General features: G+C 51.2%; 1 protein-coding gene across 1 annotated transcript in view; it reads left to right on the plus strand.

The window, feature by feature from the left end:
• The window catches only part of EFR3B (EFR3 homolog B), a 102171-nt gene that overhangs the window by 68341 nt on the left and 7426 nt on the right, over nucleotides 1-26404 (plus strand). Inside the window, exons 9-21 of the mRNA XM_019538114.1 lie at nucleotides 386-521; nucleotides 1581-1742; nucleotides 8631-8742; nucleotides 12948-12999; nucleotides 13985-14157; nucleotides 15672-15747; nucleotides 17736-17897; nucleotides 19943-20074; nucleotides 20769-20836; nucleotides 21353-21480; nucleotides 23115-23206; nucleotides 25192-25240; nucleotides 25789-25895. Coding sequence (XP_019393659.1) covers nucleotides 386-521; nucleotides 1581-1742; nucleotides 8631-8742; nucleotides 12948-12999; nucleotides 13985-14157; nucleotides 15672-15747; nucleotides 17736-17897; nucleotides 19943-20074; nucleotides 20769-20836; nucleotides 21353-21480; nucleotides 23115-23206; nucleotides 25192-25240; nucleotides 25789-25895 — 1449 coding nt within the window. The remainder of the gene's footprint in view (nucleotides 1-385; nucleotides 522-1580; nucleotides 1743-8630; nucleotides 8743-12947; nucleotides 13000-13984; nucleotides 14158-15671; nucleotides 15748-17735; nucleotides 17898-19942; nucleotides 20075-20768; nucleotides 20837-21352; nucleotides 21481-23114; nucleotides 23207-25191; nucleotides 25241-25788; nucleotides 25896-26404) is intronic.

Raw genomic sequence — 26404 nt, forward strand, 5'->3', positions numbered from 1 at the left:
TTGAACACCTTCAAGAGCAACTTGGATGCTTATCTTGCTGGGATCCTATGACCCCAGCTGGCTTCCTGCCCTTTGGGCGGGGGGCTGGACTTGATGATCTTCCGAGGTCCCTTCCAGCCCTGATGTCTATGAAACCTATGAAATCTATGATGTGGGAAGGCTAATCCTAGATTTTGGAGTGTGGGTAGCAAAGTTGTGAGGACCAGCCCTGCTTGTGCCATCAGCCAGCTGCCAGCTGCAAGGCTTCTTTGAGCTCTGCTGGAGCTTGCAGCTGCCAGTCTTTTTTTGGGGTGGGCTTCTCTGGCTCTAGACACAACGTGGTGGACCTAGATGGTGTTTGACATGTGTCCCTCCCAAGTTAACACCATTTTGCTCTCTGCTGCAGCCTCAGCACTCCCACCTTGTGATCCAGCAGCTCCTGGGACATCTGGATGCCAACAGCAAGAGCGCGGCCACCGTGCGTGCTGGGGTTGTGGAGGTCCTCTCGGAGGCAGCCGTCATTGCAGCTTCTGGATCCGTGGGTAAGCACAAGGGCTGGGCGGCCATCCGCTGTATGGGAGGAGAAGGGGGATCTCTTTAGCCAGAGACTCCATGGCTGTCTGTCTGGCAAGGAAGGAAGAAGAAACATCTTTGAAGACATCTTCAGTGTTTCCCCATTTTATTCTCCATCTCAGTAGGATCACGTGGTCTCCTCCTTCTGGCCAGATGCAAAGAGGGCTTTTTTATCAGGTGCTCTGCAGCTGTGGGGTGTGGTGAGGTCAGAATGGGCACTGCTGGGGTCAGTCAGGTTTGCCTCTGGGCTGGAAGCAGGATCTGATAGCTTGAGAGGCCCCTTCCAGTCCCACAACCTTGTGACTCTCTCTCCTTTGGGTCTCTCTTTAGCTCTGAGTGCTGATGTTGAACACCACAGGATTGGAAGTACTGGGCACGTCTACACATGACTCTTTTAAGCAAGCTTAGCCTAAAATCGCCATTTTTAAGGTGCGTTAAGGGCACGTATCTACACATGCGCACCCTCAATGCACCTTAGAAATGGAAATTTTAGGCTATGTGAGCCTGAATTTGATACTTGGATAAAGCAGGTATCAAATTTAGGTGCAAATAGCTAAGCTGCATGAGCGTATGTGTAGATGCACTAATGTGCATTAACGTAGTATGTGTCAATTGATACATACTGCGTTAATGCGCGTTAGTGCGTCTACATGTGTGCTACTGTGACTTAGCTATTCGTGCCTAAATTTAATGCACCTTAATGTGCATTAGCATGCCCATGTGTATATCATGCCTAAATCTCTTTCATGTACCTTAAGCAAAGGTGCATTAAGTTTAGGCGTGTAGACACATCTACTGTCTAGTCCTCATAGCAGGGAGCTTGGTTCCAGCCCCCTGGGTTCTGTTCATGGCATTAATATTGTACTATGGAGACATTGCTACACAGCTCTGGAGAGGTCCAAAAAGCAGGGGCCACCACACACCTGAGATGCTTCTCCGTCTGACCCCTCTGTCCCAAGAGAAGCATGAATGGTTCAGGTGCTGGGATTTAAGGATTGGCAACCCTAATGCCTTCTCTCATGCCCTAGGACCGACAGTGCTGGAGGTCTTCAACACCCTGCTGAGGCAGCTCCGGCTAAGTATCGACTACGAGCTGACGGGCAGCTATGACTGTGCCGTCAGCATCGGGACCAAGATCATCAAGGAGCATGAGGAGAGGATGTTCCAGGAGGCCGTCATCAAGACCATTGGTAGGTGGGCTGCAGGCTGTGGGGGGCAGGCTGGGGCTGCTCTTCTAAGACTGGGACATGGACTCTGTTGCTTGCTCTCCTGTGGGTTGGTTTGGATGAGTGCTGTTTAGTTGTTCAAACATCAGGGGATAGTCCAGATCCCGCATCGCATGGAGGGGCAAATTCTGCTTCTGCTCTGCTCTAGGCCTAAGACTGGGAGCTGACGGACTTCATTCCCACCCCTTGGAGGAGATTCTAATTAATGGCTTTGGAAGCAGCAAGGAAACAGAATTGCAGCCTGATGTGTAAGAGGCTCAAACCAAAGCCTGTTTGAAAGTCAGCAGCAAGATTCCTATTGACACATTGGGCTGCCTACATGTAATCCGTTCTCATCCTGTGTGAATCCCTGAAAAGCAGCTGATACAAAGGGCAGGCGGGTCCTGCTCTTCCTCACTGCTTGTGGGTGGCTCAGTCGTTAAGAGTGAGATGACGGTGTGTTACACAAGCGGATACAGTCATCTACTTTCAGGGACTCCAAGCACGGCAGAACACAATGGAACTTGGGTAGCTAAGTCCACTTGAGCCCCTACCATATACATATATTGCATAATTAACTGGTGAACTGTGCAATAAATTTAGGCTGGCCACAGGTTCAAAGTAATTATCATGCGATTAACTGGTGAATTGTGCAATAAATTTAGACTGGCCACATGTAAAAGGTAATTATCACACAATTCATTAGTGAATTGCGGATTAAATGTTGACCAGCCACATGTACAAAGCAATTATCATGCAGTTAACTGGTGAATGGCAGAATAAATTTTGACCAGCCATGTGTACAAAGTAATTATCATGCAGTTAACTGGTGAATGGCAGAATAAATGTTGACTAGCCACATGTCCAAAGTAATTGTCAAAGAATTAACTGGTGATTTGAGAAATAAATTTAGATCAGCAACACATGCAGAGTAATTATAATGCTGTAAAAATGGCCGTCCAGCTATAAAAAGAACTGACTAGCTACAAAGTTAGTGCTTGAAAATGTGAAACAACTTTATAGCTGGTTTCTATCCAGCTTTCATTTATACATGTGGCAGAGCCCTTAGACATCTAATAGGTGGATGGAGTCTGGTCTTTGTCTCCTGCTGTGGGACCCATGGAAGAGAAGAAGCATGTTCCTTGCAGCTCTGTCTACTGACTTGTGATCTGCAGTCCCATTTAATGCCAACGCAGTGGTGATACAAGGGTTGTAGAGAGAGTGACCGGGCTTGGGATCAGGCTTGGTGGGGACAAGTGTGGCAATAGGACCTGGCTCTGGGGGAGAATAACATTTGCGGTGTATAACCAAAGGATTGTTATGTGCTGTAGCAACTGAAAGTGGAGCCTGCCAGAGCTCCCTTAAAACACCTTCAGGGGCCAGTTCCTCAACTGGTGTGAACAGAAGCAACTCAGTTGCCTTCAAAAGGGCTGCACGGATTTATGTTCAAGAAGAGGTTGAGCTGCCACTGGGCAGGGATGATCTAGGTGCAGTGATGCCTGTGTTTTGCTATGGGGGTTTCCCAGGTTTCTGGGCTTTGCTGGTTGCCCCCTCCCAGTGTTTCTGCTCCATGGGTCAGGAGGTTTTAAACCTCCCTCTGAGGCACTTGGTTTTGGCTGAAGCCCAGACTGGGGATGGGGACGGGGCTGTGCTAGTGATCCTGCTGGGACTCAACCCTGGAGGGTCCTGGCTAGAGGGTCTTCCCCTTTGCTCAGGGTCAGACCGATGCTACATTTGTGGTCAGGAAGAAATTTCCCCCCGGTCAGATTGGTACAGACTGGGGGGAAGTTTGCCTCCCTCGGTAGCAGGGGGCATGACCCTCTACCCAGAATTTCTCAAGCGTATATTATCAACCTTTGCAGCAGCATGACGTTGGCCACCGTGGTCCCCCTGCCCTCCCTGGGGCAGGGTTGGGTGTGACATCTTATGTTGTGTTGGGGTTGACGGTAGTTTTACTAAGCATTTATCTTGTGGATTTGTCTGGGATGATTTGGATAGGGCAGATCCTGCCTCAGGCAGGAGGTTGGACTGGATGTGACCGCTGGAAGTCCCTTCCAGCCCAACTTCTCTATGGGCATTGTCAGACCTTATGCTGTAAGCTGAACAAATGTCAATCGGCTTAGTGCTGTTCAGCTTAGTGGAGCAGTCATACACTAAAGGCAGAACACCTGCTCTGATTGTCCCTCACTTGTACAGCTCTGATTTGTCTCTAGAGGCTTGGTGAACAGGGGCAGGACAAGGAGCTAGGGCAGAAACAGGCTTCCTGCTCCCTCAGGGCACAGCGAGTGCTGCAGCCCCAGCTCCTGGAAGCTGTGGTGCTTCTTGCCACTGCTCTGACTGGCTCTGCTCCTGCTGGGAGCAGAGCCATCCAGGTCCAAGCGGGGAGGGAACTGTGTCCCCGCTGCTGTTTGGACTTGGCTTTGCTTCGCACTGGGAGCAGAGCCAGCTGGGTCCAAGCAGGGTGGGCAGCTGTGTCGTTGGGACATATCTGGCTCTGCTTCTGGCAGGACTGGAGCCAGTCAAAGCAAGCAGCGGGAAGAGACAAAGTGGGCCTGCTGCTTCCTGAGATGCCAGTGGACTTCAGCTTGGGTGGAAAAGCTGTGGAGAGTAGCCACGAGTTAAAACAGGAGCAAAATTCGGTAGATTGGAGATAATCCTGCCCTGGAGTGGGGTAACATTAAGTGGAATAACAAGTGCTTTAAGCCACTTAAAAGGTGTTAATGTGCAGCCAGCGCAGGGGTTAAGTGCTCCAGAAGCCATCTTGAGTTACTGTTTAACAAGGCCTTATGATTCTCTGCTTTCTGCTGAGGATCTGGCTGTTAGCATAATATTGCTCTCCCTATCAAGAGAAATAAAGTCACTAAATTCTGACAACATCTTTAAACCCAAACTTGATCTGTGCCACTGCCACATGTTGCAGCCGATTGATTTTTCACTGCAGCATATGAATTGTCTCTACAGAAACTGCAGACGTGTGCTTTCTCATAACCATAACCCAGTTCTTCATCCCGGCATTTATTTGTTTCACTGACGTCTTGTCAGTAAGTTTCCCGGGGGGCTGATCTGCCTTCATGCCGGAAATTGAAGCTGGGGAGAAGTTTGGATCCCGTTTGGACTGCAAGTGACAGCTGCTTGGGCAGCCCCGTCTGTCTGAGAGGTGCCCCTCCCAGGGCTGCACATCATGGGAAATCAATCATTTACAGGTCATTATTCCAAGCTCTTAGATCAACTTGGATGCAGCAAGAATGGCAATGCTCCTCTGTTATAGCATCTTCCCCGGAGAGCGAAATGTCAGCAGAGGGCAATGTGACTTCAAAAATCCCTGAATGAAGCCTGCTTTCTGAGACTGAATTCAAAGGGATTTGGAGTGAAGTTTGAGACTTTCCTGAAGCTTTGTGTACCATGAGAACAGCATCAAGGGCTTCAGTTTTGCAGTTAGATTTGGGAAGGGAATGGCAAGGGCATAAGCTAATAATAGGGCCCTGGGCATAGCATACAATGTCCTGGCTGTTCTAGTTCAGTGCTGCAGCCTTGTTTCATGCCAGAACAAAGTCACGTTGTCTCCAGGGGTCCAGATAGGAAAGAGGGAAATGTATAGAGAAAGGAACCTGTCTGTCCTTGGTCACAAGGCCTTCGACACTGTCTCTCAGCCCGTTCTCATTAAGAAACTGGGGGCTGTGGTGTTGACACCCACACAGTCAAATGTGTCGCCAATGGGCTGGAGGGCCGTACCCAGAGAGTGGTGGTGGATGGATCATTTTTGATCTGGAGGGATGTGGGCAGCGGGGTCCCCCAGGGCTCGGTCCTCGGGCCCGCACTGTTCAACATCTTCATTAGCGACTTGAACGAGGGGATAAATAGCATCCTGTTCAAATTTGTTGATTACACTAACATGTGGGGGATGTGAGCACATTAGAAGAAAGGAATAGGCTACAGTTGGACTTAGACAGGTTACAGGGGTGGGCGGATGAGAACAGGATGGGATTCAACACAGACAAGTGCAAGGTGCTGCACCTGGGGAGGAAGAACCAGCACCATACCTACAGGCCGGGGAACTCTCTTTTCGTCAGTGCAGAGGCAGAAAAGGATCTTGGAGTCATCATTGATGCCAAGATGAACATGGGCCGGCAGTGCGGGGATGCAGTCAGTTCTGGGCGCCGCACTTCAGGAGGGATGTGAACAACATGGAGAGGGTCCAGAGGAGGCCACTCGCGTGGTCAGGGGGCAGCAGTGCAGGCCCTATGTGGAGAGGCTACGGGACCTGAATCTATTCAGCCTCCACAGGAGAAGGCTGAGGGGGGATCCAGTTGCCTGTTACAAACTAGTCAGGGGGGACCAGCAGGCACTGGGGGAGTCCCTGTTCCCCTGAGCACGACCGGGAGTGACCAGGAATAACAGTCACAAGCTGACAGAGGGGAGATTCAGACCAGACATAAAGAGGCGCGACTTCACTGTCAGGGCGGCTAGGATCTGGACCAACGTCCAAGAGAAGTGGTGTTGGCTCCTACCCTGGGGGGCTTTAAGAGGAGGCTGGATGTACACCTTGCTGGGGTCGTTTAACCCCAGTACTCTTTCCTGCCATGGCAGGGGGTCAGACTCGATGATCTGCTCAGGTCCCTTCCAACCCTACTAACTATGAAACTATGAAACAAGGACCCCTAAACTGAGCAGTAATCAGAGGCCTGGCGACTGAGAGTGGCCTTCTGCTGCTGGGTTAGGTTGTCATCTTAGGGAGGGAGACCAAGGCTTTGAGGAACAGAGACACCAGGGTTAGCATGGAAAGTCTCTGGAGGAGGAAGAGACCGTCTGGGGGAGGATGAAGAGCTAGACTGAGACTCACCGTCTGTCACCAAGGAGCCAACCTTTGGCAGATACAAACCCTTTTGGGTTGCCCTCCTCCCTTGCTGAGGGATATGTGTCTGTAGGTAGGAGGGACAAGGGGAAGATGTTTAAGCAACAGAGCCTGGAGTAGGCTCCCCTAAGATTTCGTGTCCGTCTCTTCTCACACTTGAGGATAAAGACCCTGGTTGTTGGGCCAAGTGAAGGGGACATGTAAGGGGAGCCCTGGGTTGTAGAGGAGTTCATCGGCCCAGTGAGGCTGGTAGAGACCCTGGCTGAGTTGGAGCTGTTGCCAAAGTTGGTGAGCAAAATGGGCAATTTCATTGTACAATAGCCATGAGTCAGTGCTTCTGAGACTAGTCTGGCATTTTCACTGTAGGGATCCTTCCTGCACGGGCAGCCAGCGGGATGAGAGGACCTATTCAACCTTTCTCTCGTCTCCCTGTGGGCTTCTTCTTCAGGGATGTTTTGAATTGGGCTAGTCTAAATTCTGGGGAAACAAGCTGAAGGTAATCATCCTGCCCAGGTTGGGAGATGGAGTAGATGAGTGGACAGGTAAGATGTTCTACCAGGCCTTTTCCATCTCAGATCTGGTGGTGGAGTCACAGCTGCCTTCAGTTAACAAGGCTCCTTTCCTGTAAAGAAAGTCATCCAAGTCATTCAGGAGTGACTGTACAGAGAGAAAAGCCCACCTGGGGCTCTCCAAACCAGCTAAAACCCAAATCCTGGACAACTAAAACTCCAAATGAGACTTCAAGTGAGTCACGTTTCTATCAGGAACACCACTGCCGAGGGCCTGTCCTTCCTGCCCATATTGTCCATCATTCTGGCACCTGAAAAGCAGAAGAACGTGCTTTCAAAATGGCTTGGATTACACCCTACAACAGAGGTGTGCAAAATATAGCTGGAGGCTGGATCCTCCCACCAGGCCATTCTATCCGGCCCATGGGGCCCCTAAAAAATTTAGAAAATTAGTATTTATGTGCTCCTGGCTTCCTGTCAAAGATGACAGGAGACAGGGGCAGTAGGACCCAGGGAAAGCCGGTGGCAGGACCTAGCAGCAAGGCCTGCCCAGCCCCGCTGCCACCCCCCAACCCGAAGCCCCTGTCTAGCATGAGAGAGGGAAATGCAGCCCTCAACAGCTTGCCAAAATTCAGTAAGCAGCCCTCTGCCCAAAATAATTGCCTGCCTCTGCCCTACAGACTCCACCACCCAGGTGTGCCTGGTCCACCCTCTCCACTCCCTGTATAAACATTAGTGTCCAGCACACCGTCATTTGGGCTGAGGCTGAGTCACACACAGCAACGTGCAGGATGCTTTTTGCCTTACCTCAAGCAGGGAGGAATAGGATTGCATTTAGGTACCTAAATCCACTTAGGTGTTTACTAAGTGGGGTGAGATCTGGTCTGAGTTTCACAACTCAGGATTTCAGTCCTTTCCAGCAGCAAAGAGCCAGGAGAACCTGTGGTTTGGAGAACAAGGGGTATAGCGGATGCAATTTTTTGGGGGGACTGGTAGGAAGGTTTAGACTGGAGCTGAGATGAACCCTGACTCTCCAAGAGAGTAAAACCCCTGGACCCCCTTGCCTAGGGAGGCTATAGCATCTCCTTGGTGGGAGGTGCTTAGGGACAGGTGAGATAGGTGTCTGCCAAGGGAGGTCTGGGCCGACTTGGCTTTGTCTCAGTGCATGGAAGTGGACTAGAGAAGGGCTGTCCCGCTCTTCTGTGTTGTGGGGGCATATCTGGATTTGGGGTTTCTTGTGGTCTGGACAACCTGCCGTGCATGGGGGAGCACATGGTGGTGGTATTAGCCTCCTGGGTGCTAGTTTAGGATTTGCAGTTTAGGCAGAAAGAGGTAGGTAGCTGTGTTAGGACAGAGTTACACCTTATAGGCTAACTGGTCTCAAGGCAGATTTTGGAGAGCAGGATTTGGCCAGGGCATGTATGCTCATGCAAACACGAGCTCTCTGCTCTGTGTTCCTGCTGGGCCTAGACTGTCTTGCACGCTCTGAGTCCATCTTGTCTGTTTTCCCAGGTACCTTTGCCAGCACCCTGCCCACCTACCAGCGGTCTGAGGTCATGCTCTTCATCATGAGCAAGGTCCCACTGCCTTCTCTGCATCACGCTCTGGACACTGGGAAAGCTGGGTGAGGACAAACTTTCCCTTCCTTTCTCCCCCTCCGTCTCCTGCACCTTTGTCATGTAACACGCTGGGAGCTGGCTTGGGAGTTGCCCTGGTGTGGATGGGGAAATGTCCCCTGCTGTCAAGGAGAATGCGCCAGCAGTGGGGGGTTATTTTCCCCTATCCAGAACCAGATTTTCAGATCACTGGCTCTCAGGATTTGTCCTCTGAGTTCCTGGGGCAAGTAGAAAATCTTCTGCTGATACAGAGCCTTGCTCCTCTGGATACTGGTTCAAATCCAGCCCTGGCTGGTTGTAGATGGTGCCCATCAGGGACTTCTCTAACATGAGCTGCTGGAGCTCAGTCCAGTTGCTACTGGTGAGGTGACCAGCTAGCACAACCAGCCCCACAGCTGGGACAGTCCTGCCTGAGTGAGCCCTGGGGGGTGGCAGGGTCCCTTGCTGCCAGGAATGTGGATCTCTCCAAGGCAGGGATCCCTGCCTCAGTGGAAGAATAAGTTTGAGGGGCAAGAGAAATCTGGGGAGACCCGTGCCTTAAAGAGAGAAGGGGCTGCAGGGCAGGAATTGCTGTCAGCTCCTACTGCAATCGGGTTCGAGTAGGGAGACACAGTGAGTACAACTGGCTTAGCTTTATTCCTGGTTGGCCAGGAGATCAGGCTGGGTGACAGAGGGGACAGGTGTCCTAAATTTAAGACAAGATGTCCTAAATCATCTTTTTTTTATACGTTCCCCAGTTACGTGTTTCCCAGCCAGTCCGAATGCTAATCCTGTGCTGACCTGTTCTTATTTTAGTGATATCTGGGACCTGGATTTTCTTTGCCTCCTAAATCTCAGTGCAACATCCTGTTACCATATTTCATGGTGTAAAAGTCAAAGTTTGAAGCCAAAATATTTCCCCTTAAATTTCCACCTCGACTTATACACTGTATCAGTACTTTGAAATGAAAAAAATTGTTTCAAAGTTTGTTCATCTTTGAAACAGTCATCAAAGCAAAGCAAAGAATGGCCACCATCATTCAAGTTGTGTTCCTGTTACCATTAAGCATGCAATAAATTAGTGACGATAGTGTGAACTCATGAGGTGCGAGTGCACTAATTACATGAATTAGTTACCATAATCACATCCGTTATGAACGGACTGTTGTTTGTCCCCCTTTGTGTGAAAGTGTAATGGTTCTCTTTAATCATCTTACATTACTGTTTTAGACTCGTGATTCGGTACTATTTTAACAAAGACCAAATGCACTTAATTACCCCAGGCTATCCAATTAAGCTTACCTGCAGCCTGTGGTAGTTAGCGAGACCGCCATCAGAAACAGTCATGGCAGTGATTGTTTGTTCTCAATTCTTCCTGCCACATACTGTACATGGCATGTTTTTCAAATGAGTCATTATAAAACATGGGTTGACTTATACACCGAATCTATGAAAAACTTTTTTGAACAGAAATATGGGGTCCACTTGTACACTGCATAGACTTATACACTGTGAAATACCTGGTTTTGCTCTAGCTCTGTTATCTTGGCCAGGCCTGAGAAGTTGGGCAGACTGGGTTTATCCCTGCTCCACACCTCCGTGTTTCTTCCCAGCTCTATCTCCAGCCCCCTTGGCTGGGTCTAGCAGTTGCCTGCGCAGACGCAGTCCAGCCTCGATCAATCGGTCTCGCCCATGGTCTCTACGGGAGGTTTTCCTGATTGAACCCCTTCCAAAGCAGCACAGCAAAGCCAACAGACTCATTAGAGTTAGCTTATAGGTCTGAGGCTCTCCTGTTCTGGACATCGTGGGAGCTTGTGGCAGGGGGCAGGATGAATTGGGCATCGAGGGCTGTTTCCCACTTCACTCATTGTGTCTCTGGGCACACTGCTTTGGGGAAAGGCAGAGCACCCACAACTGATGTGTCACTGCACTCAACACGGAGTGCTAGAGCCGGCTGGGACCTCAGCCCCTGCTCTCACCCGTGCCCAGAAGGCTAAGCCACTTTTCCCCAGATATACAGGGGATGGGGTGAGAGGACGGATGATGGGCACATGGCATGCACTCCCTGGACCAAGGTCCGGGCTCAGATGGATGTGCCTGGCTTCTGCTTAACTCAGAGAGGCAGAATTTAGCTTGCAACCTGCCCTGGAGAGAGACCTGTATACTGTTTCAGCTACCAAGGGAGCAACCTCTGTCTGGAGAGGGTAAGCCAAGACTTTGAAACGGGGGAGCACTCTGCTCTCCTTTGCAAGTGACTGCAGGGCTCTTTTTGGGGCAGCCTCGGCACCTCAGTGACACCCCAAAGCAGGCCCTGCTCCTGCCAGCTCCTGGAAATGAGGCATCAGAGCTGCCTGAGAGCAGCCCATAGCTCATGTCTCGCAGGATGCGCGAGAGCCTGGCAGCAGCACACGCAGGAGCTTAGATCGTCACTCTACGAACATAAATGCAGGGCAGGAGTGAGCAAGGAGGGCACGCTTCATGGCTGCCCTCCACAGTGTCTGCATAGCCAGCCGTATTGTTTCCAGACAATACCCCTCTGCTTCTACTCCATCCAGCTGCTTAATTAGAAGGGGCTCATCTGAAGAAAGCAAGAGGCTCTGATAGCAGCCGGCGCCTCTACTGTTACATTTCATGGGGCAAGCGGGAATAGAGGGCCTGTAGTACAGCCGACAGCGTGACCTTTGCGGGGCGCTGACCTATTTGTGCTAATGCAGCCTCGCGGACGGCAGCCCTCAGGGCCCTGATTAGCTGGTGCAAAAAAGCTTTTATCTGCAGTGAATAGAAGGATGCTATTTCAAGCTTCACGGAGGAGGCAGAGGGGGAACCCACCCCATAAAGGGCTAAGGAGGTTGGGAACAGTGGAGAAGCTGTTCTTTGGAGCCGGGATAATGGTTTCAAAGAGAAGAGATAATTGACAAAGAGATCAGGAGTAGATTATAACAACCCCGCCGAGCCAATGCTGGGACTTGAATGTGCCAAGCTGGGTTTACCCCGTTCTGGTTTCCCTAACACCAGTGGCACTCCAGTGACTTGAGTAGCATCACTCCTGATTTACATAAGCATGAGAACAGGATCAGGCCCGTTCAGTTCAGCAGAGCATCCTCCGTTTTCTATTGCTGTGATCCCAGCGTCGGGCCTGTTGCCCCTTTATACAGGGGAAAGCTGCTCTTTTCCTTTCTGGGGACGGGGATGGTGGAGCCACGACATCAGACGGCTGCTTTCTCCCCGGGCAGTTCTTGAAGATCCAGGTAGACGAAGCCCTGGCTGGGATGATGTAGCTGGGGCTGGTCCTGCTTGAAGCAGGGGGTTGGACTAGATGTGACCTCCTGAGATCCCTTCACCCTCATTTTCTGTGATTCTACATGGCAGCTGCCCTCCCTTCAACTCTGTCTTTGAGGACGGACTGAATTAAAATTCAGTGGACACCTCCAGGCCTCTCTTACTTACCTTGACATGAATACAGATATCTACCCAGTCCTATACACTAAATCCAAATTCTGGTTTGGGAGTAATTAGAACATAGAGACCAATGACTTGGCATGAGTGAAAAGCTAGAGTCCCTCCATGGAAATCAGTGGTGTTGCACCCATCCATGGTGTGATACCCAAATCAGGCCCAGGCTCCAAATGTAGCACTTCCCTGCAGTAATTAAAGGGGACAGCAGGATATCAGCCTGCAGCTGTTTTGGGAGGGTATGACCACTCTGGGCTAGAGCAGGATCATTTTTGGTGGTACCAAGAGAGAGAGCTAGGAGCAAGACTGGAGCAATGTTGAAAATGCCAAGTATTTCTGGAGCGTCAGGTATCCAGGTTGTAGCTGTGTTGGGCCAGAGGAGAAAGCATTCAGGACTCGTGGTAGAGGTGATTTCTTTTATAAGACCTACTACATTTTTGCAAAAAAAATCCTTGAATTGCAAACTTTCAGATGCAAACACCCTTAAAGCTGGCAATTAACAATTTTTTTTTGTGCAAAAATCTAGGTCTAATTTTTCCCCCCCAAAAATCAAGTTGGTCTAATAAAAGATATCCCCTCTACCATGAACCCTGAATGAAGTATTTCTGGAGTCATTTGAAAGGGAGCCGACAGCAGACAGTAGTGCCTATCCCAGAGGAATCAACCCTGTGCTCGCCCTGGATGGGGGAAGCTTCCTTTGATCGTTTAGCAGTGTGTTTCCAGTAAAAAGAGAGAACCATATTTTCGGCCAGGCCTTACCCCGTCTTTCTGTCCCTTGCAGAGAGAACAGGAACCGTCTGACTCAGATAATGCTGCTGAAATCCCTTCTTCAGGTAGGGTCACATCCTGCCATGCACATGCATTACTAGCGGTGTGAAGCCAGCGGGAGCAGATTGACAGCAAAAGTGCAGTCACATTGTGCACCCCCAGACAGCCGGTACTTCAGTGGCTGGATTGCTTGGGGCTTGAATGGGCACTGAGGCCGCTTGTCCCTTGGAGCACATGGCAGTGGTGTTGGTGTAGGATATTCACAGCCCCTCTTGCTTCTCTAGGCTGGGTCTCCTCATGACTGCCCAGGCCCGCACGCGGAACAGACTCTCCCCTCCCCAGTTGCATGCTGTATTTGTCTGATTATAAGTCAACCCCACATGCAAGTTAACCCTATGTTTTCTGGGTTCAGTTTTAAGGAAAAAAACAGCCTGAATAGAAGTCAGTAACTACAAACAACCTCACCCAGTTCTTGCCCTTACCAAGTTGGGGATATAACTGGGGTTGGTCCCCAGGATGTTGGACTAGACATGACCTCCTGAGATCCCTTCAACCCTCATTTTCTATGAGTCTATGACTCTTAAGTCCCACAGAAGAAACAAGGGAAGGAGGTTAAGTGCACTGAAGAGACTAAAAGATAGAAGCTACCTCGAAAAAATAAAAATAAATTAGAGATGGTGCTTTTATTGCCCAGCAAAATTACTGCAAGGGAAAAAGCCAAGGGCGTTAGGAGCCTGATGATAGGTTGACCTTAGATATTGGTCATTAGGGCTCTTTTTGGATGGAAAAAACAAGGTCAGCTTCTGATCAGAACAATACAGTAGCACCTGTGCCCCGTTTTCTGTCCACTTCCCATAGCCCCCCATAAGCCAGCCGCTTCAGGGCCGTGCAGAAGCCCAGTGCACCAGAGCTCCCTCCCTTAATGTGATGCCTCTGCAGGCGATTGAGTTCCCTGGCATTCATTCGGTGCTTTCCTCATCGGGAGTGGGGGTCATTTCAGAGCTGCGACCCTCATTAATATCCTCTCTCTTCTCCTTCCACCTTGTGCAGGTCTCCATAGGTTTCCAGTGCACCAACATGCTCACAGCCCTTCCCAGCTCCTTCCTGGACAGACTGCTCTCCCCGGCCCTGATGGAAGACCCTGAGATCCGTCTCTTTGTCCTTGAGATCTTGATCAGCTTCATCGATCGCCAAGGGAACAGGCACAAGTTTTCCACCGTCAGGTACGGCAGCAGATCTCAGTGAAAGTCTGGGGCTCTGTCTCCAGGGTCTTTGCCAAGGCAGTTTCTTTAGGCAGCAGTCGCAAGTGCGAGGCAGAGCGGCAGCGTTGCCAACTTGCATGATTTTTGGTGTCTTAGAAAAAAGTGAAGAAAAACTTAGCTCTTTGTTGTGTCTATATTTATATTTACATATATAGATGAAAGAAAGAGCTATGTTTTCACATTTCCAAAGCGCAGACTTTAAGAACGCCAAAAACCATGAGAGTTGGCAATACTGCAGTGGTCATGACAGAAGGGGATGGTTCTCCTCGGCCATTATAGGAGGGGCAAGAATAATTTACGGCATTTACTCAAATCTCAGATGAGGGTTTCCCCCCTCATTTAACACAAGGTGGGGGCCTTATCTTGGATCCTTTCTCTCTACTGCCTGCCCACTCCCCACTTGTCCCCCTGGCACTGCATTCCCCACCGGGGAGGATACAAATTTAACACAACTTTCTTAAAAATTGGCTTTTCACACACAGAAAATTATGACAAATTGATATATTTTCCATGTACAGAATCGAATTCTTGAGGAGTCGTCTTAAATTCAGCATCATCTTGGATTTGGGTAAATACAATAATCAGCAGGCAGGAAGGTTTAGACTGGAAAGGAAGAGATGCATCCTGAGTCTCCAAGGAGGGGGAAACCTGGACCTCGTTGCCAGGGGAGGCTATAGCATCTCCTTCATGGGAGGTGTGTAGGGACAGATGGGATAGATGTCTGCCAAGGGAGGTCTGGTCCAACTTTGCCTTGTCTCAGTGCAGGGGAATGGATTAGAGAAAGGCTGTCCTACTCTTTTGGGTTGTGGGGTCATATCTGGACTTGGGGTTTCTTGTGGTCTGAACGTCCCGCCACATGTTGGGCAGCAAGTGGTGGTGGCATTAGCCCCCTGGGTGCTAATTTAGGGTCTGTGGCAGCTGCAGGGGTTTCCACTCCCTGTGGACCAAGATTGAACCATCGAGGCTGCCATTTGGACAGCCTGAGACTTGGTGGTCTCTTGGGGCTTGTCTCTCATGGGTCAGCGGTGGTGCTAGGGAGGAGGGGGCAGGGCAGGCCTGCCCACCTGAGAACTGGCAGACTCATCCCCAGAGTCTGAGGGCTCCTCACCTGCAGCCTGCCAGTGCTTCCCTCTCCAGGATCTGCCACCATCATCAGACAGACCAGCCTCAAGGTCCTTTCCAGCCTTACAATCCTGTGCTTCTAGCCCACCTTCTTTAATACATGACACCTGGGAAGTACAGTCACTTCGGGACCGTTGTGGCAGTGGCCCAGCGGTGGTAGAAATGCAGGGAGGTAGGGAGCCGTCCTGGGCTCCCAACTTCTGAATCCAGACCAGGGCACTGAGATGGCTTGCTTCAGTGGCCTTGGGTGGGTCACTCGCTCACCCGATGCCTTACCTGCTCCCTTCCTCTGACAATGTTTAACTGTGATTGGTAGCAGTGATTTTTCCTTCTCCCTTGGCTTTTAACTGCAGCACCATCAGCGATATCTCAGTCCTGAAGCTGAAAGTGGACAAGTGCTCTCGGCAGGATACTGTCTTCATGAAGAAGGTAGGTGGTGGTGTTGGCCACCTACCTATCTACCCCTTTTGCTGTCCCTACTGACCTATCCTGAGACAGATGGGGGAATGCTTTTCTATGTGGGTGTCCTAGGAGGTATGTAGTGATCATGTCAAATTAAACCTTCAGGGAGCTCCCTTGGGAATGGAGCCTGGGCAGCAAGTGTTAGCAGAGACCATTGGGGAAGGTTTGCATAGGGATATGAAGCTTGTGTCTTGATACAAGGACCATGAACCTGAGCCCTCTCCCCAAAGTGGTACACGTTGCTTTGCTACTTTATTTGTTCACTGCCTGACACAAATACAGGTAGTGCAGAAATGGGGGCTCCTGCCAAAAGCCAGGTAGGAAGAATAAGTTGGGTTGGAAGTGTTTACTGAGGAGCTTCGGAAGTTGAACACGATGGGCAGCAGGACGGCAAAGCTCGGCCTGGTGGGGCACAGCAGGCTGTCAGGTGAGCTCAGGACTGAGGCAGGCTGGTGCTAGGACCCAGCTTCTGCTGCTTTCCCTTGGCAAGCCATGGGTAAAGACCCACCACAGCCCCTTCTCCCATTCTCCAGGGCTGAAGTGCTTCCCAAAATCAGAGTCCGGGGGCCTGATCCCAAGCGGTGCTGAGTGGAGGGCTCCCAGTCCCCTGCAGCAGCAGGCTCCAATGAGAGATCAGGTCCAGCCTGGATTTTGTGGATGGGATTTTTGCTTTGCTCGGCACGGTGATGGCAAGAGGCATGGACCAGGAACCCGGGGCAGAAGGTGTCCATGGAAGTGCACGTCCTAAGGCACCCTTTGCAGTGGACCAGGAATCCCCAGTGCTGGGTGATGTCTTGCTGCCTGTGCTTGGGCTGGGTCCCCTCATAGCAAGATCTGCTGCACGTAGGTGAAGCCCATGCTCAACAGCAAGCGAGTGAATCTGTGCTCTGCAACCAACTTGTCTATGGAAGATTAAAAGGGCTGGGATAGGTTCGTGGAGGGGATATAGAAAGGGGAGTTTTGGCTCTCCACTCAGGGCATGGGGTGCGTGGAAATGTGCCTGCTGTCCCCAAGCTGCAGAGCAGCGGAAGGTGTTGGGTTTTTCCCATTCTCCTGGCCTTTGCTGGTTGCCACATGGGGCCAGAAAGGACTTTCCCCCCCGTTCTGTTGCTACATGTTGGGCAGGTGGGAGGTTGCCATCCTCTGAAACATTGGTTTTTGTCTGCAGCCCAAGCTGGGGATTGTGACTCAGAGCTGGAGGGTATCCAGGTTGTAGCCATGTTGGGCCAGAGGAGAAAGCATTCAGGACTCGTAGTAGAGGTGATCTCTTTTATTAGACCTACTAGATTTTTGCAAAAAACCCAATCTTTAATTGCAAACTTTTAGGTGCAAACACCCTTAAAGCTTACAATGAATGAATTTTTTTTTTTTTTGCAAAAATCTAGTAGGTCTAATTTTTTTCCCAAAAAGGGAAAAAGGGCTAGCGGGTCTTGCTCTTTCACTCAGGGCCAGAGAGATGCTGCATTTGGGGTCAGGAAGGAATTTTGTCCTTTGGTCACATCAGCCTGGGTGTTAGGGATTTCCTCTCCAGTGGGGAATAATACTTCTTGGATTATTCTTGAATGCACATGAACAAACTTTCCTGTCCTTGCAGTGGTAGGGCATTGAGGTGTAAGCTTAATTGGATAGCAGTAGCAGGACATTCCTGTGCTTGACCTGGGGCAGGTCTGGGGCTCCAGGTATCAGGTATGGTAGTCGGGTGAGAGAGTTGTTCACACACGGCTTGTTAGGACCCAGCTTCTGCTGCTTTTCCTTGGCAAGGCATGAGGGAAGACCCACCACAGCCCCTTCTCCCACTTTCCGAGGCTGAAATGCTTCCCAGAATCAGGGCTCCGGAGCCTGATCCGAAACCCTTGTCTAAGCTGGTTTAGATAGGGACAGTCCTGCCTCAAGCAAGGGTTGGACGAGATGGACACCTGAGGGCCCTGCCAGCCTGACTCCCTTGTCTCCCTCAGCATGCCCAGCAGCTGTACCGCCACATCTACCTGACCTGCAAGGAGGAGGGCAACCTGCAGTCACACTACGAGGCTCTCTACAGCATGCTGGCACTCATCAGCATTGAGCTGGCCAACGAGGAGGTGGTGGTGGACCTCATCCGCCTGGTGCTGGCCGTGCAGGTGGGATACGGAGGGCAGCAGTGGGGTCCATGGTCCTCTCCTTTCAGGGCAACAGGATCATCGGATTGTAGGAAAGTAGGGCTGAAAGGGACCCCTACTCATCTCTCACTAAAGCATCCCAGCCCAGTGTCTGTCCAACCTGCTCTTGAAAACTTGCAAGGATGGAGAGTCCACAGCCTCTCTAGGCAGCCTGTCCCAGTGCTTGACCCCCCTCAAAGTCAGATGCTTCCACCTGAATCTCCAGCATCAATCTCCCTTGCTCCCACCTGAGGCCACTGCTCCTAGTCCTGTCCCCTATGGCTGCAGAGAAAAGCCCATCTCAGGGATTTGAAGATGGTTATCAAGTCCCTCCTCCAGACTAAATATCCCAGTGCATGAGGGTCTGGCTTGAGCCCCATTCAGAAGTGGTGCACAGAGAGGTGCAAGCTATACATTGGCACATGGGTGTCGAGGGTTTGAACAGGGCTGCCTTGGGGATTTGGGGATGGGGTCTGGCTGGATCTAGCTCTTAGTTATGGTGTTTGGCTTAGTAGAGTGATACCCGACTGCTGCAGAGGATCTAGCCCCATAGCTGCAAGGCTTAACACGTTCCTGAGAAGTGCCATGAGGTTTAATTAGCGTGGGCTGATGGGGTCACTCCAGATCAGCCTTGCTGCAGAGGAGGTCACTAAGGACCTAGGTACACTACACATTTACATGGTAGGATCTGCCTTGACCCAGCTGGAAATGCAGCGTGGACATAAGGCATTCACCAGTAAGTCAGTAATCCATGGTAAAGTTCCCCTTTAGCAAGTCAGGAGTAACTGTGCACTGCTGTATGGTTGTGTGCCCATAGCTCTGTTCATTTGCATCCTGGGGCAGCCATTTCTGCCTGTCCTGGTGCTTATCTGCCCCTCTCCTCCCACCCCCAAAGTACCCGAGTGCCTCTCCATCTACCATATATTTATCCTTTCTGCCCCACAGCAAGGCAGGGTAAATGGTCTTTGTCTGTCTGTGTTTGCTCCAGCCAAGGAGGCAGACCGTTTGCAGAGCATGGACTCAGATTTGCTTATGGATCTGAATAAGTCTTTGAGAAACCTTTTTGCCCCAGCTAATGGCGAGCCGTCTTCTGCTTTCACTTGTTTGCTGCTATTATTATTCTTACAATTCTTTATTTCTCTGCCTCACATCCCTGGGAACCTCTGGGTGCCTGGAGAAAATGGAATAAATAGCAAGGCAAAAAACCAAATCAATAAATGCAACTCTTTTGGAGATGCAGCCAGGCAGCCAGGAGGGGAAGGTAAAGCCAGTACCATGATGACCCCCACCCACTGCCCCACGAAGATCACCCTTTTCCAGAGCATTCAGTGGGATGATGATATCTCCGCCCCTTTATTTTTGGTCCTAGTTAAGATGTTGTTTCACATTATTGCCCTGAGGCTATACTAAGAGCTCTTAAAACAGGAGCATCCACACATGAAAGCAGGAAAACTCGTGCTAAGCACCCTCTAGGTGTCTTAGACATATGCCGCTTTGGGGGAGGTCTATCTTTGAGCAGTGTTCAGTAATGTGAGACTGTTTTGTGCAGATAAAAGGACTTCTTATCAGTCCTTCAGCATCCCAGGATGCCATCTCCTCCCCCATCTCTTGCTCTATGTGGACAAATTATCCATCCCCCCCAAATTCTGTTGTCCAGAAGGTGGTACTGGCATCAAGCCAATTCCCTCCCCTACCCCCAAAGCTTGTGACCGTCCTGCCTTCAGGAGGCGTGAACCCATGCAAGCAGTGAACTGTAACGAATAATCCCTGAAAGAAGTAGAGATCAATGGACATCTCACCAGGGTTGAGTGTGTGTGTCTGCATTCATCCTAGGCTAGCATTTGCTGAAGGCAGGCAAGTGGTTGCCTTCACTGCTGTCCCATGGCAAGGTGCAGTAACAGCAGCTCTATGCATCTGTCTGCTCCTAATCCCAGTGTAACTTCTGTTGGTGTACAACCCCAGTGTAAACCACACCAAGGGAGGGTGTTCATCAGGCCCTTTCGTGGGGGTTGTGTCTGTGTCTGCAGGAGGTCGCCCAGATCAATGAAGACAATCTGCCCGTGTACAACCGCTGCGCCCTATACGCCCTCTGCGCTGCCTATTTGAACCTCATCAGCCAGCTCACAACCGTGCCAGCCTTCTGCCAGCACATCCATGAGGTTGGTCCTGATTTGACCCCTTCCTGCTCTGCTCCTGTGTGCAGCTCTGCCTGTTGGCTTGTGATGGTCTCTTAGGTCCATAGTGAGTCCACAGTGTGGTAGACGGGACCATTACTTTGGACCCTGTAGTTCAGAGGTCTGGTGATGGGATGCCAGAGCCTTTCCCTGCTTGGTGTGTGAGTATAAAATCCGTGGTGTTACCCCTAGACACTGACACAGGCTGGAAGTGATTGTTCTTTTTGCAAGGGTTGTGTGATGTGATTTTGGAGAGGCTTGGGGCCACTTCCCCAGTGGACAGGTGTTTCTGCTGGAAATCTGCCCCCTCAGTCCACATGTACTGCTCCTCCATGTTGTGACTGAGAGGAGTCATCTAAGACCGAAGGGACCTGAGGACTGAGTTCCCCTCTTGCCCCTAGAGGTTGTCGCTCCAGGACACAGTTGAGGTGGGCATGTTGGGTTGGGCTGGGTTGGGTTGAGTTGGGTTGGGGAGAAGATCCCCTGAGATATGTGTGTCCATGCAGCCCTCGGTCAGATACACCGAGGACAACAGCTTGCAGGGCTGTCAGTCCAGTCCCAACCGGGTGTGGAAGAAGGCCAAAATAGCCTATTTGGTTCCCCTGGGTGTGGGGCTGGTTTATTTAAACCATCCAGTTCAAGGAGAAGCCACTGACTTGAGTTCCTCTTTGGTTCCTAGGTCATCGATATGAGGCAGAAGGAGGCCATGTACTTGCTGCCAGAGGACATTTTTGTGGAGAGGCCCAGGTAAGGAGCATCCCCTCCAGGGGCTCACGTCGCCCTCAGCCACAGTCTGAGAGCAGCGGCCTGCATCTCTGCAGGATGCTATGTCTAAGGATGCTGACATGGTGTCTCTTCTCCACTGGCCGCCTTGATGGGGACTGTCACTGCCAGAGGAGCTGAGGGAGGAATCCTTGACCTGAAGTGGATTCTCCCATCCTCAGAGCTGTTTCCTTTCCCTTTGTGTCCTTTGTCAGCCATAATCTTCATCTCTGTCCATAGGCCGCAACATCTATCCCTCCAGGTGTTGGAGCCTGACTCTGCTCTCCCTCAGATCTGGTGTGATTCCAATGAAGTCCAGGGCTTCTTTAATATTTTATGATCACCTGAAAAGCCAAGGCAGTTTCTGCACCTATGCACTTGCAGTTTCAGAGCCAGTCAGACAGTCCTGTGGGTTCATTAGGAAGACCTTGTGGCCTATGCAAAGCAGGCCTCCTGGGGGAAAACATGTTGGGGTCTTCTTCACTCACGTTCCTCCTGCAGGCTGACGAGAAGCCTGGACCGCCTGGGGCCCGAGGTCCTCTTCCGGCAGAGCAAGATCAGCGAGGTGCTGGGGGGCAGTGGCTACAACTCTGACAGGCTCAGCACACCTTACATCCCCCAGCTGACAGGTAGGAAGTAGGCGAGTGGCAGTCTTGGCCATCCTCACTATGACATGGACTCTCATGGCTAAGATTCTCAAGGGAAAGTGATCTTCACGGGCTGTGGAAATCCCCAGGGACTAGAAGTGGGTAGTGCTCAGGGTGTGAGCTGTCTGCCAGTCACTCCTGTGGCTTCCCTTGTATGGTGGCCTCTGTTTGGCAGCTGGGGAAACTGAGGCACGGCCACCCAGTGTACCATGAGGAGAACCCACACTAGAAGCAGGGCCCCTTGGAGCCCTCTCCCTGCTCAGTCCTGCGGGGCAATGGTTTATCCCTACAACCTGTGTCCAGGTGCCCATCCCACAGCTACAGATTTCCTGCGTGTCCTGGTCAAATCAGCGGTCATTTCACTGGAGAGGTGCCACTGCTTCATGAGACTTACTCTTGAAGCTAAGGAGCAGGAATTTTATGCCATAATTTTTCACATACCATATGCACCTTCCCCCTAAAAGTAGGCTCCTAAAATGGGGGTGCAAAGACTGATTTTTTTTCTGCCTAGAATAGAAGCATCCCACTTGGATTCCTGCTCTAAAACCAGCTGCCTGGCAGCAGCAGTGACATTTCTATTCAGACAGCTGAGTTGACAGCTCAATTGATGTAATGACTCATCCTTCGCTCCACAGGCGTTAATGTTCATCTCTTCTTTTTCATGGTCTTCATAGTTTTCATAGATTTCATAGACATTGAGGGCTGGAAGGGACCTCATGAAATCATAAGATCATCGAGTTCAGCCCCCCTGCCATAGGCAGGAAGTCAACTGGGATCAAGTGACCCCAGCAAGAAAAACATCCACATGTGTTTTGAAAGAGTCCAGAGTAGGTGCTTGCACCACCTCTGGGGGGAGTTTGTTTCAGACACTGGACACTCGTACCGTAAAGAACTTTTTTCTTATGTCTAGTCTAAATCAACCTTCCTGGAGTTTATGGCCGTTAGACCTTGTTATCCCATGGGGAGCTCTAGTTTTGCTGTCTGCTATATAGTCCTGGTCTCTTTTCTCTTATTTCACACCCTTCAGACTTTATAGCTCTTTTCAAAATCGTAGCAATACCCACCGTCACCAGTCTTCAGGAGCTAGGGTTTTGGCTTTTGGTTAAGCAGGAAAAGGGAGGGTGAGTGAGCTGAAGATTAGGCTCTGTCCCTGCTCTGTGTAGCTGTAACTCTGGAAAAAAAATCTTTTTGCCTTCCAAAAAACCCCAGGTGTGTGTCTTATTTGGGGGAGGAGGGTGTGGTATGTGGACAATATGGTATATGATGGCACACTAATGGCTTTTCAGGGGCTCGAGCAGGGTGGAAGGGGAAAGCACTCAGGCCCCTATTTCCACACAGGAGCTTGAGAGGTGAAATAGGGTTGTGGTGTCTCATGGCCTCCATGTCCCATCTGCCACATGGGGCCAGCAGCAGGGCCCAGCTTCACAGGATGCTGGAAGAGCAAGATACCGGGCACGTACCTGCATGCTATGGTGAAGGGAGCTATGTGCTCCAGGGTGGGAAGGAACAAGTTCTGCTGTCTCCTGCCTGCTGTCCCAAACAGGGGGAAGGGGAGGGGGAAGATGTTTCCCAGCCCCTGCCTTGCTGACGGGGTTGGCCTTTTCCTTGCCTTCCAGATGAAGATCGCTTGTCTAAGAGGAAGAGCATCGGGGAGACCATTTCCCTGCAGGTGGAAGTGGAGTCGAGAAACAGCCCCGAGAAGGAGGAGGTACCCCTCTTCTGCCACCGTCCTGGCACCGCAGGGCTTGAGGGGAGCGGAGGGTGGATGCTGTGGCTGGCTGGTGGTGGCACATCAGCGCGCAGCTGTCTGAGCCTTTCCCTGCATGGGGCTGGCTGGCGTGGCAGGGGGGCACTTGCTCAGGGTGTGGTGGGCAGCAAGTCCAGAGGCTTTGCAGTGCTCCGGGGTGCCACGAGGTCTTTTCAAGGGTGCCACACAACATTAGCACTGTCACAGGCGTGCCAACACCTATGCAGGATTTGCAAGATCAACCCAGCAGTGTCCAACCCCCCGCCCAGCTGCGTGCTTTGCAGCAGAATGGCTCCAGGGTTTTTCTGCAGTCGAAAGATGGGAGGAAGCTCAGAGCTGGCATTTGCCAAGGGGCATGGGGCTGGGTCTTGAGTGTAGCAAGGGGGATCTTAGGTCTAAGTGATTGAGAAGAGGGGTGGACAACGCCTGTGGAGACCCTGCAGTCCCAACCTAGATCCCAACAGCCTCCCCACCTGTGCACGATGCCACTCAGGTTTTGCTAAAGGCATTGACCAAAGTAGTCTTGCTGCAAATGGAGCTAGGCGATACCATACTTTGCATATGTATTGCATTGCATACATTCCTCGCCTATTGCTACATGTGTCCGGGGGGGTTTATTCACCTTGCAGCCATCATTGGGGATTTTGATTGGGCTCTGCCAGTGCTGGACTAAACCTGGAGGGTTTAGTTTGCCTGTGCTTGGAGTCAGACCAGTCATCACATTTGGGATCAGGAAGGTGTTTTATCTCACGGTCAGATCGGTGCACACTATGGGGGTTTTGCCTTCCTCTGTAGCAGGGGTGCGACCCTCTTTCTTCGATCTCTCGAGTGCATTTTAACAACCCTTGTAGCAGCAGGGCACAGGAATCCCTCATCCCTCTACTCTACCTGTAGCAGATGCAGGTGCTTTTGGTGTCTCTGGGCAATATGCGTTGCAGCTGTGCAGCAGGGAGGATGGTGTGGTTTTAGGAACAGGTCACACCAGGATTTTTCTGGGATGGTTCAGTTGGAATTGATCCTGCCTCAAGCAAAGGATTAGACTAGATGCAACCGCCAAAATCTCTTCCAGTCCTACTTTTCAATGAGTCTGTGATTAGGAAGTGCTGGGAAAACAAAGTGGTTAGACTGTTTGGACTCCTCACAAGGCTTGCGGTTATGGCATGATAGATAATACTAGACAGGACCCCAATATAAGGATGGGATGTATCAGGATCGGGGGACCTGGTAAACACGTTTTCCTACTGAGCATGCAGGTCAGATTATCTGGTGACAACGAGGATGTGTGGTTTAGTATTTGCAAAGTGCATGCTGCAGACGTACGTTTGTTCTGATCAGTGGATAAAAGGGGGTTTAGGAGCCCTTGATGCTTGTATTAGGCTTGGAGAGCACTACCTGCCTCTGGCCTGTACCTCACTGCAAGTCTCCTGACTGGTGCCACGTACCGGCTGGTCATGTGCGTTAGTGTTTAGGTGCATTGTAGGTCCTAAACTGAGCTCAATTGTTAGGGTTGACGGTGTAGTTTTACTAATCGGTTAGATAATGGATTTCTCTGGGGTAGTTTGCACAGGGCTCATCCTGCCTCAGGCAGAGGGTTGGACTATATATGACGTCTGGAGGGCCTTCTAACCCAACCTTTCTTTGATTTCTATGATTAATGTATGGCCTAATAAGGCCTACGCTGTCCTAGTTTTGGTGCCTGCATGGGTCTATAGAGTTCAAGGCCAGTTTATCTGACCTTTCTGTCAGACGATTGCATTTCACTCCTGTATGAAGCCCAGTCGCAAGTAGATGCCTTCCAGAAAGGTGTTGCTTTCTATGGGGTGAGGCCTACTGCAGCAAGAATTAGGCATTGGTGTATAGCTGGACCACCCAAGCTTGACCCTGCTTTCCCTTGCTGCCAGACTAGCTGCCCAGCAGAGATGATGCTGCTTGTTTTCTTCCCCTAGAGAGCACCCGCGGAGGAGATCACGTATGAAACACTGAAGAAAGCCATTGGTAAGCTATTGAGTGAGCTGCATGTACAGTGAAGGTGGAGGGCATGCACGCGCGCACATGTGTGTGTGTGTTCTTCCCAGTCAGGGAGATTTTTCCCCAAGCATGCTTTATCCCTGCCCTGCTGCAGTTTAAAACCATTACATGTGCCCAGTCTGACTTTTTGGGGACTGGGAACCTGCTGTCCTGTCCCATCTCCATCTCCTTGTCTGCAAGCTAAACCCTCCTGGCTTCTTCACTAAAGTGGTCCTCGATCCCGGGTGCTTTGCTGTCTGGATGCCCCCGTGGGACCGTGCTTTGCAGCTCCCAACAGAGCCTGTGTGGTTCGGAGCACGGGGAAAGGACCCTTGCCGTGCCTTGCCGTGGCGGGGGAGATCGTGGCATGTTGGAGCTGGAATGAGCTCTGCATCCTCTCTGCTCCCTTTGGCCCAGAGTCTGTCATTAGGTGCCCCAAGGGCTGGGCCTGGCACGATTCCCCCTGGATGCTGGGGCTAGAATCGGTCCCCTCCCCATTACTCCGTCTCCTTCCTCCCCTCTTTTGTGTGCTCCAGTAGACAGCGTGGCGGTGGAGGAGCAGGAGCGCGAACGCCGGCGGCAGGTGGTGGAGAAGTTCCAGAAGGCTCCCTTCGAAGAGATCGCTGCCCATTGCGGCGCCCGGGTGAGTCGCCCACCTCCTTGGCCCTGCGGTGGGCTCCGGAGGGAAACGACCGCAGCAAGATGCACCGCAAAGGGGACCCCATGACCTGCTGCGGGCAAACACCCCACTACTGCTCCCGCTGGGTCCCCTTGCTCCTCAAACTGGGACACTACAGGTGGTTGTGGGGGTGGGCTCCAAGCTCGAGCCCTGCAGTGACACGGGGGTCAGATAGTTTCATAGTTAGTAGGGTTGGAAGGAACCTGAGCAGATCATCGAGTCTGACCCCCTGCCATGGCAGGAAAGAGTACTGGGGTCAAACGACCCAAGCCAGGTAGGTGTCTAGCCTCCTCTTAAAGACCCCCAGGGTAGGAGCCAGCACCACTTCTCTTGGAAGCTGGTTCCAGACCCTAGCTGCCCTGACCGTGAAGTCGCGCCTCCTGATGTCTAGCCTAAACCTCCCCTCTGCCAGCTTGTGACCGTTATTCCTGGTCACTCCTGGCGGTGCTTGGGGGAACAGGGACTCCCCCAGT

Source organism: Crocodylus porosus, unplaced genomic scaffold (assembly GCF_001723895.1).
Source record: "Crocodylus porosus isolate Cpor-Errol unplaced genomic scaffold, CroPor_comp1, whole genome shotgun sequence".
NCBI classification, from domain to species: domain Eukaryota; kingdom Metazoa; phylum Chordata; order Crocodylia; family Crocodylidae; genus Crocodylus; species Crocodylus porosus.